This window comes from Anolis carolinensis, unplaced genomic scaffold, assembly GCF_035594765.1.
Source record: "Anolis carolinensis isolate JA03-04 unplaced genomic scaffold, rAnoCar3.1.pri scaffold_9, whole genome shotgun sequence".
Taxonomy (NCBI): Eukaryota; Metazoa; Chordata; class Lepidosauria; order Squamata; family Dactyloidae; genus Anolis; species Anolis carolinensis.
Window position 1 is genome coordinate 15,436,411 of NW_026943820.1, and position 14,881 is coordinate 15,451,291.

Genomic DNA, 14,881 nt, shown 5'->3' on the forward strand with positions numbered 1-14,881 from the left:
AAATGCATTGATGTTGATTATTATTTTTGTCAGAGAAGCCAAGGGTTGAGGAAAACATATGTCCGTGTGCTTTTCTACCGATGGCCCATTTCTGCCTAAAGTAATAATAAAAAATACCAAAAGGGGAAAAAAGCATATGCTTCCAATTTACATATTTACTAATTAAAAAAAGCTTCCTGGAAACATTAAGCAGACTATCTTGGGTAACCTTTAGCATTGCAGCTAATGGATATCGCCTGGAAATTTTCATAGAAGGTCTTCTAAATAATGTAAATGATTATGAATATGTAACTAGTTAATATGCAGCTACGAAAGGATTATCATGTAGAGGTTAATGAACACGCTGCACTTCACGGTTTGCAGGGCTTTTGCTTTTTGTGCTTTTAACTCACTTCATGCTTGGAAAGTCATGCATTGGCAATGGGAAGTTTCCTGTTGAGCTCTTTCTTCCTCTGACATCTAGAAAAGAGGGTATTTGAACTGGAACTCTCTTAAAGAATTTCATAAACATCTTTGTCATTCGTTCTCCTTCTCCCCATGGCATTGCTTACTATGGCCATCCCTTAACAGTAACTGTCATAGTAGTAGGACTTCTGCAGCACATCAGTGTTCCTTTCTCATTACAGTCTTGAGACTGAGAAGTCGTCTACCGTTGCACTCTTCTTTCCTTTCTAATTTTGACACACAATGTCATATTTTACATACTATTTGAAACCGATTAAACAGTGGTTCCTGCATAATAGTACACCTGCAAACCAGAATTGGAACCAATGCTTTTTCCTGTGTCACAACCCTGCAGAAAACTGCCAAAAATGTGATTTTTAAAACACCCGAGTGAACCTATCTTTAGGAGTCTCTGGGTCCTCCAAGATGTCACTGTGGTGAACTTTCACTAGACATTGTTCATAGAATCATACCGGACCACCTAGAGATTCCTGGAGAGGTGGTCTCTCTTGAAAGCTCTGGATCTCGCAAGCACGACTGGTGGGAACGAGGGACAGGGCCTTCTTGGTGGTGGCTCCCAGGCTGTGGAACACCCTCTCCAGAGATATTAGACAAGTTCCAATTCTTTTGGGCTTTAGAAGAGCCCTAAAAACATGGCTATGTGCCCAGGCTTTTAATGAATAAACGATAAAGATGATACGGACTGACTTACGGATAATGCACGAGGTTTTCGGACAAACTGATCCGAGCATACGTATTTTTAAAATTTATATACTGCAATTTTATACTGTATTTAATAGTTTTAACTGATTTTATGTATTGTTGATTGATTTTGATTAGGCACCTAATTGTGCCAGTGTTGTAAGCCGCCCTGAGTCCCTTCGGGTGAGAAGGGCGGGATATAAATATTGGAATTAAATAAATAAATCTTCCAATGTATGGCAATGTCTAGCGGAAATCCACTCTAAAGTCTCATTAGAGACTGAGGGATTCCTAGAGAGAATCTCAAATCAAATCCTCAAAAGTTGAACACACAAATGGGTAAGGCCAACTGTAACGTAAAACCTTTTTGTACTACTTTAGGTGTTGAACTTGTAGGAGTTAAGCATTTATATTCTCTTTTGAACACAGCGCCTTGTAGTGTCCACTCTGGAGGATTTCCAAATGTGCTGGGGAAGATTTTGAGATTTTCCAGGATTTAAAGCAGTGATGGAGAAGTTGATCACTGCTGTAAATCCTGAAAAATCTCTTCCGTACGTTGATGAAGAGCATACGGATAAACAGCCCAGAGATGTGGTTAGGTTCCTGTTCCTGCACAGAAATGTCACATTTAGGTCTCTCTTTCCTGTGCATTGGCCCCTATTTGTTAAAGGAATACGCAGACACATTGTATACATTCACAGATCTAACATTGTCTGGTAATTGCTCAAGGACTTTTCATCGTAGTTCATTGCATGATAAAAAGCTCACAGACTGCATCTTCCCTCAAAGCGGCATTAATTTTATGTAGATAATTCATTTTCCAGGTACTCTAGGCACATTGTTTTGTATCTGGAAAATACTATTGTGATCATTATGTGAGGAGGGTTGGTGAGTTACACACGTTTAATATGCAGTGACTGAAGGACAAACATTTCACTTTGCCTTATCCACAGTGTTGCATACACTTAATGGAAATCTTTGAGGCTATGTGTTTCCCCATTGTTTGTATTCATTTGCTGAATATCAGAAGTGCTCTATACTTTTGTCTGCAGTGGTGACCAATCGGCTTAGAAAGTATTGGCTCTCTGTATTGCTTTTCAAGTACTACATCCCTCCCCTATTTTTTTTAAAAATGATAGTTTCGCACACATTCTTTTCCCAAACTTGGCAAAGACCTTAGAAACATCTACTTCCCAACTTCCCAGGTTTTTTCAAACTGCAACTCTCACCATCCCTCACCATTGGCTCTGTTTTCTAAAGGTGATGGGAGTTGCAGTTCAGCATGTTTAGTTGCCCCCTTGAAATGAAAAGGCAAAACAATTTCCAGTGGCCATATCTATCAAGTTTTGGTAGCAAAAAATAGTGGCATATAGCAATATTAATAAGCGGGGTGATGTTTTGCATTTTTCTCAAGGGAGGTGATAACCTGCCTATTAATTTTCTTCAATCCAAATAATATTACTTTCCTGTAAGTCTAATTTTATATTGTTGTTCTGTTTGTCTTTGAAACTATCACCGGAATGCATGTTTTCTTTTATAATTGCTTAAAATGTTGCTGTATTAGAATGAAACTACAAAATGAAATTAAGGGGGGCTGCACTGATGCAAACAGGAAAAGTATGTATGAATTCTGTTTCAAAAACCCACTGCTGACTTACATTCGTTTCCTAAATTTATATTTGCTTCATTCTGCAAAACCTGTAATGTTAAAAACTGATCTGTAGATTGTACAAAATGCTGGTTTTATCTTGTATAATATGTCAACTTATTGTTCTGGAGGATGCGTTATTTCAAAATATGAGTTGGGGGGAAGTTGCCATTTATTCAGGGGTTATCAGTCTGGATTAGAAGGCTGTGATAAAGTGTGCTGCTTAAGAATGAACATTCCCTCGCCTTTATGCTGACAAATAAAAATGTATAGCAAGATGCTACCAGATCTGTAAAGCTGCTGCTCTAGTTTCTAAGACATTGACTTTGTTGCAGCTGTGTGCTTAGCCTTGTTTTTTCATGAGTAGTTATCTGTTTTAATGACAGGTGGTCACTAGCTGCCAAGAAAAAATTCAACACTGGTAAGTGGAAAACGTTTGATTGCATGCGTAAATTATCAATGAAAACAGCCTGTGCTTGTTTTTAGAAAAGTACTGTGCATATGTGCTTTAGAAAATTAACCAAATTCAAATAATAATATATTTTGGTGCCTAGTTTGGTCTTGGGCCTGCTTTATTAAATTGCATTCTCCTCGTTTCTTATACTGCTGCTTTAAACGCACCACAGTGATCACAAATCTGTATATCTCTATCTTTAAAAAGACCAGTTTCTCCCTTTTTCTCACCAACTAATTGCCAGAAAATCTTAAAAACCACTGTAAACCCTGGATTTCAATGGTTTGTTTTTGTTGCTGTTCCGAGAAAATAGCATAGTCAGTTGTAAAATGCAGTATTGTTGGGTATCACAATGGCTTTGGGAGGTATCCAGAAATAACAATATAAAAGTTTAGCTAATCAAGCCTATTTGTAGTTTGTGAATCCTTCCATAATGTTCCCCCCCCCCAATGTCTCTGTTTGCAATGAAAGTATACTATTTGAAATCTGCAGATAAACCTGGGCCTTTAGAGGTCCTTTTGCTCCTTAAAATATTATATCTGGCCTCTCTTCTTGTCAGGTATTCCTTTTTTAGCTAGTAAAAACATCATAGATAAATATGTTTCTTATGAGTATCTTGATGGGAAAGGTATATTTAATGGTTAACAATTCTTATGAGTTATTGAAAGATGGCACTTGATCTTAACAAATACCAAATTATGCTACATCCATGCTGTGTTTGCTAGGAATTTGCAGGGAGAACAACAGGAGCCTTCTTGATTATTGTCTGCAGGGTTATTGCAGAATCGCAGCAACTGCCCCCTTTAGTGGAGAGATTAAACTTTTGGTTATACACCATCAAGCATATCATATTTTAAATTTATTTTAAGAGGCTTTTTCTTCATGCCCGAAAGACCTCTGAGAAAATAATTTATAGTTCATGTGTATCCAATGTTTGGTTTGGTTTTTTTTATTTTAGTTTTAATGCACATAAGCTGCAAGCTTTGGATAAGAAGAATGAGAAAGGGGCGAATCAAAGCCACCCTCATGCCTCATATTAAATAGTAACTCAGGGTTTGTAAAAAAAAAAATTTGCAAGAGAATATGTTTTTCTAATGTATAAAATGCAAAACCTGCTTTAATTCCCAAATATTACGATGGTATCCACTGGTGCTCCTAGAGTCAAACTGTATCAGCCTTTCCATAATACACTGCTGTGTGCCATGGATTTAAATTGTTTAGACAAGTATAATATATATTAGTCGATACAAGTTAAAGTCTGGCCGAGTGCAATGTGAGATCTATCTTTCCTCCAGGTTCTAATGTTAACAACCAAGAGAATGAAACAAAATGGGACTAGGGTTCCCTTCAAGAAAGTTTTCACCAGTTCTGAAATTGGAATTAATCCCTTTCTCATCCTTTATAGAAGGGAATGGCATGGTTTGGAAGGGGACAAGTCTCAGGAAGATAGAGAGGGCCACTCTCATTGATGAGCAAGCAAAGCCAATGGTTTGTTGCTCTCTTCTCACCATTTTGGATTCATCAGATAGAAACTCAATGCAAAAGCGTAGGTCTGTTCAGATGTTGGACTGGTATTTAGTAGGCTCCAGCAGGCACTATTTATTACTATGCCAAGGAGTCTTTGCTATTATTTCCAACATGTGAGTAAATGCAACAGGGACTCCTCACAAGAGGGAAGAAGGCAAGCTTGTAGGGGAATCCATTTTGACCCTAAATTAATTAAGGGATGTCCTTTTTTCATAGATACCTTGAAACCTTCCACATTAGCAACATGTCATCCTTAAAAAAGCATACCCAAAATTGCACAGTGTATTACATTGCAATACTTTACGTATTTGCTCAAAATAAATCACGTTGGGTTCAGTGGTGCTTCCTTCCCTCCATCATGTCTGGAATCATCTCTGAAATCCTCATCTATTGCATTTTCAATTTCTGGGCAAAATGGCCTTCATTGGGTTTGTTTACATTTCCCTTGCTTTTTTTTTTTTACAAGGGCATTGAGGGACTACTTTGGAACTTCTCCCACCAGGATGAATTGTATATCTGCTGCAAACTTTCCTGCACTTCTCTATTCAAAGGCTGTTTTAAAATTGGTAGTTATCTTTCTTCTTTTTTAGCAGTTTGATACTAACTGGTTTGAATGTGTTAACAGGAAGAAGGTGGAGGGTGACTATGATGCTCTTCAAGAACGACTTGGCACATTGCCAGATAAGCTCTCTTACGATATTATGGTAGGTACCATTTAGTTGAGTGCAAATCCTAGGCAAAGTTAACTGTTCATCTTTGCAGATATATCATTGATAAATTGGTTTGTGTTCAGTCTTCTGCTTTGCCTTTGCATGCTTCTTTCCTTCATATTGGAAACACTGATGCTATGCTATTTCTGCACTAGGTTAGTGCTGTAACATTGGCAGACATCTGAAGAGTGGAGCCCCCGGTGGTCGGGGGTGCTTTGAATGCGATTTCCTGCTTCTTGGCAGGGGGTTGGACTGGATGGCCCATGAGGTCTCTTCCAACTCTACTATTCTATGATTCTGTGTTGTGCAGTGGGTTAAACTGCTGAGCTACTGAACTTGCTGACTGAAAGGTCAGTGGTTCGAATGCGGGGAGCGGGGTGAGCTTCCACTGTTACCTCCAAGCTTAGCCAACCTAGCAGTTCGAAAACATGCAGATGTGAGTAGATCAATAGGTACTGCTCCGGCAGGAAGGTAACGGTTCTCCATGCAGTCATGCCGGCCACATGACCTTGGAGGTGTCTATGGACAACACTAGCTTTTCGGCTTAGAAATGAGTTGAGCACCAACCCCCAGTCAGACACAACTAGACTTAATGTCAGGGGAAAACCTTTACCTTTACCTATCTGAAGAGTGCTAACCATTGTTAGCATTCGCATTGGTGCAAACGTTGTTATCATGGTCAGCTATGAAAAAGAAATTGAAGGTCCAAGGAGGAATTAGTTACTTTTTAACCATGGTTAGTTTTGAAGTAATGTACCAGAATCAAATTTATCTTAGTTATTGATATTAAGGTATTACAGTTAACAATGACTGATTGTTGGTTAAATATATATTTTCTTTCTTCTTTTCATCTAGTTTCTTCAGTGCTATAATACATTATAACCACCAGATTTTAACTAGGTATCAACAATAAAATCTGGCATATCTGGTAAAGCCTGTTTATTATATGGAAATCCATATAATTAATTATGCAATGCACAGTGATTTCAGTGATGCAGAGCAATAGCAAGGAATCACGTTCACAAATATTAAGCCTTGAGATTTTTATCCTTGGTTTTTACATAAAAAAAGTTTTGGGGAGCATTGGAATACCATTCTTGTTCAAAACCTGTGTATCTTTCACTGATTTTGAATTTGAATTCAAAGTTCTATCAATGTTTTATGACAGAACCAATTAGGAAATGACATTTATAACCCAGAAACAAAAATTGTTTTACATAGTGTTATTATGCAATCATTTAAAAAAACTCAAACCTTTTCACAGTTTATTTGAGAACCTGTTTATTAAGATATCATTTATCAAAAGAACATGAAACTTTGGGAATGTTCTCCGCATCTCTATCCATGAATGACTTTGATTAGTTTTCCCAGAAGCAACATTTTAGAAGCTGTTCATGTTGTTAAGTAAGCATACAACTTGGATTGAAAAATTAGTAAAAACTTCTGAAAAATTCAGAGATAATTAATGCAGTTATTAATTAATATACTACATCTGCCTATAGGTAGGAGACAATGTAAACCACAGATGAGGAACTGGGTTAAGTCCTGTGAACTTTATGCTTATTTTCTTTTGCTTTTTTGCTCTGGCAGGTTCCTTTTGGTCCCCATGCTTTCATGCCAGGAAGATTGGTTCATACTAACGAAATCACAGTCCTCCTCGGTGACAACTGGTTTGCAAAATGTTCCGCAAAGCAGGCCAGCAGTCTAGTGGAACATAGGAAAAAACGTAGGTATATCAAATTATAACTACTCTGTTTCTGGAAAATTAGATTGGGTTAAATTTTCTTTCTCATTGAGGTATAATTCAATAAATGTTTACCTGAAACTGAAAAATAGGGAGTGCTTTATGTTAACATTTAACAAATTAAAACTTGAAAACTTCCTTTTTTTTATAAATTACCTTCTTAATCGAAACCGTATGCATTTATCAAAATCTTGTGGTGTTGTAAATGAATTCACGAAATGGCAGTGCTGATTGCATTAACATATGGTACTGTAATACCGCTCAATTGTAAATTGTAGTAGGCAGTCTTTGATACAAATATTGGCAACAATCAAAATTGACTGCTGGCATAAAATAGAGCATCATTAAATAGGAGGCTATGTATTATCTATTTTCTTCATGTTTTGTTTAATATGTGGCTTCTGTGTTTATGAATTATGAGAGGCATTCTGTATTTATGAGTGATGGGAGATATTTTCTTCAATTGGATTGTTGTTAATTTTAGACTGTTGCTTTTAACTGTTGCCAGTATCTTTGTATTAACTTAACCTCATAGAAGAGCAGTATAGAAATGTACTAAAGGAAAAAAAATCTCTTTATTCCAACCAAGTTTGATCTTCTCAGCTAGGTTTTGATCCTTGTTACTCAGTCAGATGCTCAATATTTTTAAATGACTCTTTTTCAGTACATTTTTTTGTGAATGATCAGACTGAAATGTTTATATATTTTATACAAAAACATGATACCTTGTGTGGTTTTATATATACCCAGCTTTATTTGTGATTAGGAGCCCCCAGTGGCACAGCGGGTTAAACCACTGAGCTGCTGAACTTGCTGACCGAAAGGTCGGCAGTTTGAATCCAGGGAGCGGGTGAGCTCCTGCTATTAGCCCCAGCTTCTGCCAACCTAGCAGTTTGAAAACATGTAAATGTGAGTAGATCAATAGGTACCACTCCAGCGGGAAGGTAATGGCACTTCATGGAGTTATGCCGGCCATATGACCTTTGAGGTGTCTATGGACAAAGCCAGCTCTTCGGCTTAGAAATGGAGATGAGCACCAACCTTCAGTCGGACACGACTAGACTTAATATCAGAGGAAAACTTTTACCTTTACCTTATTTGTGATTGTATCATTTTGGAGAGTTGTCTTCAGTTCCAATTCTGAGATAACAGTTAGCTATTACAAATTCAAAATATCCCTCCCTTTTTTGTGTTTCTACACCCAGGATGTCTACATCATTCGAATGCAATTAAATATTAGTACAATATATAATGAAAAAAGCACATAATATAAATACAGTTATAGAGGAAAGCCAGGAAGAAAATGCTTGCCTGAACATAGTATAACAAAATGCAGTCAAAATGGGGATCAGAGTTATGTGTAGAATCAAGTAGTTCCAAAGTTTTTATGCCATTGAGAAGGCATATCTAAACCACATCGGTTGTATCTAAACCACAGCTGGATACAGTGAAAGACATCTCTGTCGGATGCTAGGGTACAGGTTGGCTTATATAGAATGAGGTGGCTTCTATGGAATTCTAGAATAAAACCATTCAGAAGTTTAAAAACCATTATTCACAGTTTGAATAGTGTTTGGGAATAAATTGGGGCCAGTGCACAAGAGTCTATAGCAGAGAGGTTGCAACCATAGCTATTCTGCCAAAATTAAAATGTAAACACCAGCCAAACGGCCCCAATAAGTTGTTGAAATGCCTAAATAGGGTGAAGTTGTGTGTGCCGACTCCAGAGAAGGAGCACGCCTGTTGTATCCTGTGTCTCCAGTACATGGTCCCGATTAGTTGTGCAACTCAGACCTCACACAAATATTTTCCTGCCATTGGTTTCAGTGGAAGGAGTGGAAAACTGACAATCCTCATTCAACTGTGGTGTAACTCATCACCACACAAAACACATACTGTCTACAAACATCACTCTCAACTTCTGGAAATATTTCATTGGCATTGCCTTTGCAAAATCCTGCAAATCTCTTGGGAAGAAGACAGGAAGACAAATGCCAATGTTCTAGAAGAAGCAGCAAATTCCAATAGCAGTGATTCTCCACCGTCATTTGGCCATGTTGTCCAAATGCCCAAAGATCACCATCTACCAAAGCAGTTACTCTATTCCTATCTCCGCAACAGAAACTGAATGTGGGTGGGCAGCGAAAGAAACGTATTTATTTATTTAATTTACATTCCACTCTTCTCCCCCAGGGGGATTCAAAGATAGGTTTAAGGTTAACCTTAAAAAATGTGCATAAACTCCCAGAGAGAACTGGGAAGTTACGCTCGACTGTTGGAACTGGAGGTCAGCTGTGGCCAACTTTGGTCATACGGAGTTTGAAGAGGCACAAATGGTGGGCAAAAGGGAGAAATGTGCTGAGAGGAAGGTGCATCAAGCAAACCCTTGCCAAGATTGTCTTCCGCCTGGAAATCTATGTCCTCATTGTGAAAGACACACCTTACGGACACACCTTGAAGACTCCACCCTTGGAAGACCATCATACTTGGTCACGAGTGATTGCCTATGAAACTCCTCACCATGTCACATCATAGCAGTGGGAGGTCCCGATATGGATATAGTCCGTACAGCATGGGGACAGTTCTGACTTGAGAATTCTGGAGATGGGAAAGGGACACAATGGGAGCATTTGGGACAGAAAAGCTTTGTGTCTAACGCATGCAATAACTTGAGCAAATTGCTTGTATTCTTCTGATTAAAATTACAGCAGATGCCTAGCTTTGAGATTACAGATGGAAGTATCAAATCTCACTTTACTCCAACAACTGGATTGCCAGGACAGATCAAATCACACAGATGAATAAGGGAAAGGTGGCACGTTGTTTCTCCTCTTATTCCCCGCCCCATCATACGTAAAAATTCCCTTGCCTGAACGGCTTTGTTTTAATGCTTTTGTATCTCTCTCCCCACAACAGTGTGATCCGTGTCTCGCTCACACAGAGAAGGCACAGATTGCTATTTAAGAGGTTCAAGATCCATCCCATGTTCCATGATGATCACAAGGGAGGCCATTCCACACTACTAGTGGGACCAGCAGGTTTCTACTTTTTATCCCATGAGTTTTAAAATTTACTTTTTCCTAGGTATATCTGCTCCCATCAAGTATCACTACGGTTACTTCCATGCAGTGTATAAAACTGTTGCCCAAGATATAGGTGCCCTGGCTGAATAAATTATTGGCAATCTCCCATGTCTCTCCCTTTTAGCATCTCCTCCACCAATGTTTTGAGTGGATTTAATTTTTTTGTTAACCTCGGCAAATGTACAGCCTGAAGAAGCTGTTTCCACTGTTATTCATGTGATCTTATAATTTAATCCTGGTGATATCTCACTTTCATACCGTGTTGAGTTTGGGTTTTAATGTAGTTATCATATTTAAATGATATAGTTCCATTTTTGTTGTACTATATTACTTCTGAAAAGCAACTAATATAAACAATAATAAAGACTGTTACTTTGCCATGTCTGATTTGTCTTTGTGCTACAGAAGGATAAGGTGAACTCCAAAAGGGCTGTTCATGACTATGATTGTATGACTCTTCCTTCCTACACAAAGCTTAGTTCTGATTGGAAATTTACAGGTTGTAATGTAGATTTCCTATATATTTTTTCTTTCCAATACTGATCATTCTCAATTTTGCAGTGGATTGCTTCTATTTATAAGAAATTGGTTAGAGACACTCATACAATGCAAGCATTTTAAAATGATTTCTTTATTATATGAGATGAGCACATAATTATACATGTTCAAGGAGCTCCCATGTGGATGCCACAAAGTTGACCTAGAATAGGGCCATGTTCCGTATCTATGAAATGACTCCATGATGATAGACTGACCAAAATATTTTCTCATTAATTTTAGACCCTTGTTGTGTTGTCGTTGGTCTGTGTTTATATATTTTACAGTTGACTGGAGGCTTTTCCTAACTATCACACAATATAATACATTGAATATTTGCACCTTTTGGTGAGAGGCGGGAGAGAAAGTATACGCAATCTTAATCTGAATTGAGATTGCCATGGGTCTGAATTGGGACCAGGATAGTGTTGACCTCTTCCAAAGCTGCTTTTTCTTTCAAAAGGTGCAGGAGGAGCAGGCAATGCAATTGAAACTCAATGGACATCCATTCTGGTATGCCTCTGAGCGACAATAGGATTTTGAGATTGTAGGAAGTGTTGCCTGCTAAGAATAGAGGCTGAATGAGGTAATACGGAGGGGCCTTTGGATTCACTAAAGCCTGGAAAAGACAACACAGTATTTCACTAACCATCGCTGTGTTCCAAGAAATATAGTTATCTGTGTCCTGCCAGTGCTGCAGTTTTTCTGCTGTGTATTGAATTTAATTCATTAATTAAAGGAATTGATTTTTTTTAGTCTTAAATTTTGTTCCTTGTCTGTGATACCAAACTGCTTGCTTCCTCCGCTGGATTCACAAAAAAGGCAGCAGAGTTTATGATAACAGTTCAGCGAAAAGCCATGTCTCAGTTCCCTAAGATTATCAAAGGTGACAAAGTCGGACAACAATCCAAGCACAATCCTTCTTAAAAGACATTTAAGAGGCTTAAACGTCAGGATAGGAGGAGGGAGGTTTCTAAAATCTCACTGGCTCCTGACTTGACTTTGGTTTAAAACAAAATCACTTGAAGTTTTTTTCCTTGTATAGCAGTGTGCATTAAAATAGGATAACAGAATACAGTAGTCCTCTTTTGTTATAAAAGCATTTACAAAATTTGGCAATATCACAGAGTGAAAGCAAGTGAAATATCAGGAGAGAAGGGTTGGAATCTATTACATGGTTTGCTTTTTAAAGGTTAAATGAAGACACAGGAATCTCTTTCAGTGGGAAAAGCTTTTAAATCTCTCACTTTGTTTCTAGAGTTGACCCATAGGGGAAACATAGTAGTAATAAAAACACCAACAGCACATTTTATTGGTTATCCGCCTCTCCTTTTGACTTGAAATGGCGTACAACAATGTAAAAAAAAACCTACATAAAACACACACACACATATCCAACAGAATGAACACACAATTATAATTAAATGAAATTAAAAATTTATCAAACTCAGGATACAAAGATCAACATACATACAGCTGTGTGTGGAGTTCAACTCCTCCAGGGCACAAAGTGACTGAGGGAAGTGTAGCATTGAGGAAGCTGTGTGGAGGAAAAGTTTTAACACTCCCCACCATGTCTTTGTCCCATCACACAAGTCTGTGATTCAAACATGAAACAATAACTACTTTTGCCTATTAATAACATTTGAGATCAGCAGACCATGAGCCCCCCTCACAGGCTCATCTCTGCACTCTTGATCGGAGAGCATTTCTATATATCGCACAGAACCAGAACCTAAAGTTGCTTGGACACACTGCTTCAAACAGAATAATTAAGAAGAGAGATCAGCTCTTGTAATGTGTCACCTTTTTCAGTCTATGGTATTTGACTATATCTGGGACAAATAATTCAGAAACAGGATTCTTCCAGTGTTTTATGGTAAACTCCAAGACACATCTATAACTTACCCTGCTTGATATATAACAACTCTAATGCGGCATAGGTTTGTACATTCACAACTGCAGTTTAAAACAGTAGGCACTCTGAATTTGTGGAGCATCAAAGTCCTATTGTCAGGGTTTCTGTTGTTATATTATAGGTTTATGAAGCAATTACGGCCCAGAAAGGGTACAGAGGTCCCATGATACTGAATTATAATTTCTTTGGCCACAAGCTAGAAACCTTTCGTTCTGAAGAATTTCCTGGGAATTACAACCTTTTGAAGAATCAACATGTTGGACAAGGCAGCTAATGCTCACTGAATCACAAGACCTGTGATTCTGTGCAGTGTTGATTTTGTCAAAAGTATCCTAGTTCATCAAGATAAATAGAATCAACTGTTGTAAAGTTTTACAGAATTGTAGTTGATTCAAGAGAAGAGGCTGTCAGACAGGTAATTAGGATTTGTATTAAGTGGGAAGGGAAGGAATGACAAGGACAATTCCATTCATATTATTAGCTTAAGACTTAATTGTGTTCTTTGTCCTAATACTTAACAAGGTTACATTTCCTTTCCAGCCAATTCCATATCTTTTTTTTCACGGTAATCATGCTGCAAATTTAAAAATTATTCCTGGGCTTAACAAAACACATTTAAACTGACTTGTTTCCAGTTCCATGTTTTAAATAAAGAAGATATACCAAGTGGATTAACCATGCAAAACTATCTTTGTTAATCTTCTAGGAATAATCAATTTGCACATTTGGGAATGTTGGTTTCAGTCAGATAAACACAGATATATATATATATACACACACACACACACACACACACACACACACATTCTTATTGGAAAGAACTGTGGTATTGCCTTTTTTGAGCCAAAGTATTTTGCCAATTCAGAGATGGAGAATTGGGACACCAGTTTGGGGGGACAATTTTCCGGCCTTGGTAACCTCCAGGGGCATCATAAACTGTCTGCAACCACAAAGCTGAAGGTAGAGGAGTATAAGAAAAACCACAAAATAGCTGGAGATCTACTTTGGTTTGACAGCCGTTATTTCTTGGCATTAGCATCTTCCCTTGTGCCCTGCTTATCTATTTAAAACAGACGGTCAAACTCATTTTCATTGAGGGCCACTCCACCTCAGCCTTCTGATTGCCATCAAAGAGCCGATGAAACCATGGATAAAGAGTCCACTGAGAGCCTTCGGAGCTGTTTAGTTTTTACCCAGTTGGGGCCCCCAGTTGTTATTGAACAACAACTCCCACCACTTTTGATTATTCGCCATGTGGGCTTGGGACAACACTATGAAACACGATTTTTGTTCCTGGGTTATCAATGCCATTTCCTAATTGGTTCTATCATAAAAATATGGGAAAGATTTATTAAATTGCAAAAACTTTGTTTTGGCAGGACATCCTGCAGCACATTTTGCTACAGTTTTTCAATGAATCTCTCATACAGTCAATCAATTCAACCTAGTTTGTGGCAGCCACAAAAACAAAGTTTCTGGAGTAGAACAATTACTTTCATAGCAAGGACTCCACAATTAAACAGGAAATAACACTTTCAAACCAGGAACACAACATTCTTTCAATGTTGTTACATAGTGTAATGGGAATTGCAACCCAACAGCCCTTGTGTCTCTGAGGGTTGAGAAAAGGCTAAAGGACATTTTAAAGCCAGGCATTATATCCATAAGCCTTGTATCTCAATCCAAAACCCATTCTGCTGCCTCAACAGAACAAGCTGCAGCTATCAGATGTTACTGTATGATAACCCATCAGCTCTAGTCATGATGTCTAATGATGAGGAAACCAAGAATGAGAGTCCAGCATCTGGAAGAGGGCCACATAAAATAACATGGGAGACCAGATACACCCCACAGGCCTTGAGCTGAATATATGTGATTTGAAAGATGCACCACTACACCTTGAGGCTTGCAGTAGAAGCAGGTCTGGGAAGTCGGGATGGATCAGAGTGATGCAAACACACCTAGGGACTTTGCATGGCCACACTTTGATACCACTTGCTACTCACACAGTGGGTTCAATCTCTTCCATATCTGCTTGAAAGGGTTTGGGTTGCTGATTATATATGGCAGAGATTCTGAACAGCTATTTGCTAAGCATCATAGTAGACTGGGCA

The 14,881-nt window shown here is 38.2% G+C and overlaps 1 protein-coding gene across 1 annotated transcript in view; it reads left to right on the top strand.

Annotated features, from left to right (window-relative positions):
- Nucleotides 1-14,881, top strand: part of uri1 (URI1 prefoldin like chaperone) — a 52,013-nt gene that overhangs the window by 20,599 nt on the left and 16,533 nt on the right. The window contains exons 2-4 of the mRNA XM_062962001.1: nt 3,181-3,215; nt 5,401-5,479; nt 7,076-7,211. Coding sequence (XP_062818071.1) covers nt 3,181-3,215; nt 5,401-5,479; nt 7,076-7,211 — 250 coding nt within the window. The remainder of the gene's footprint in view (nt 1-3,180; nt 3,216-5,400; nt 5,480-7,075; nt 7,212-14,881) is intronic.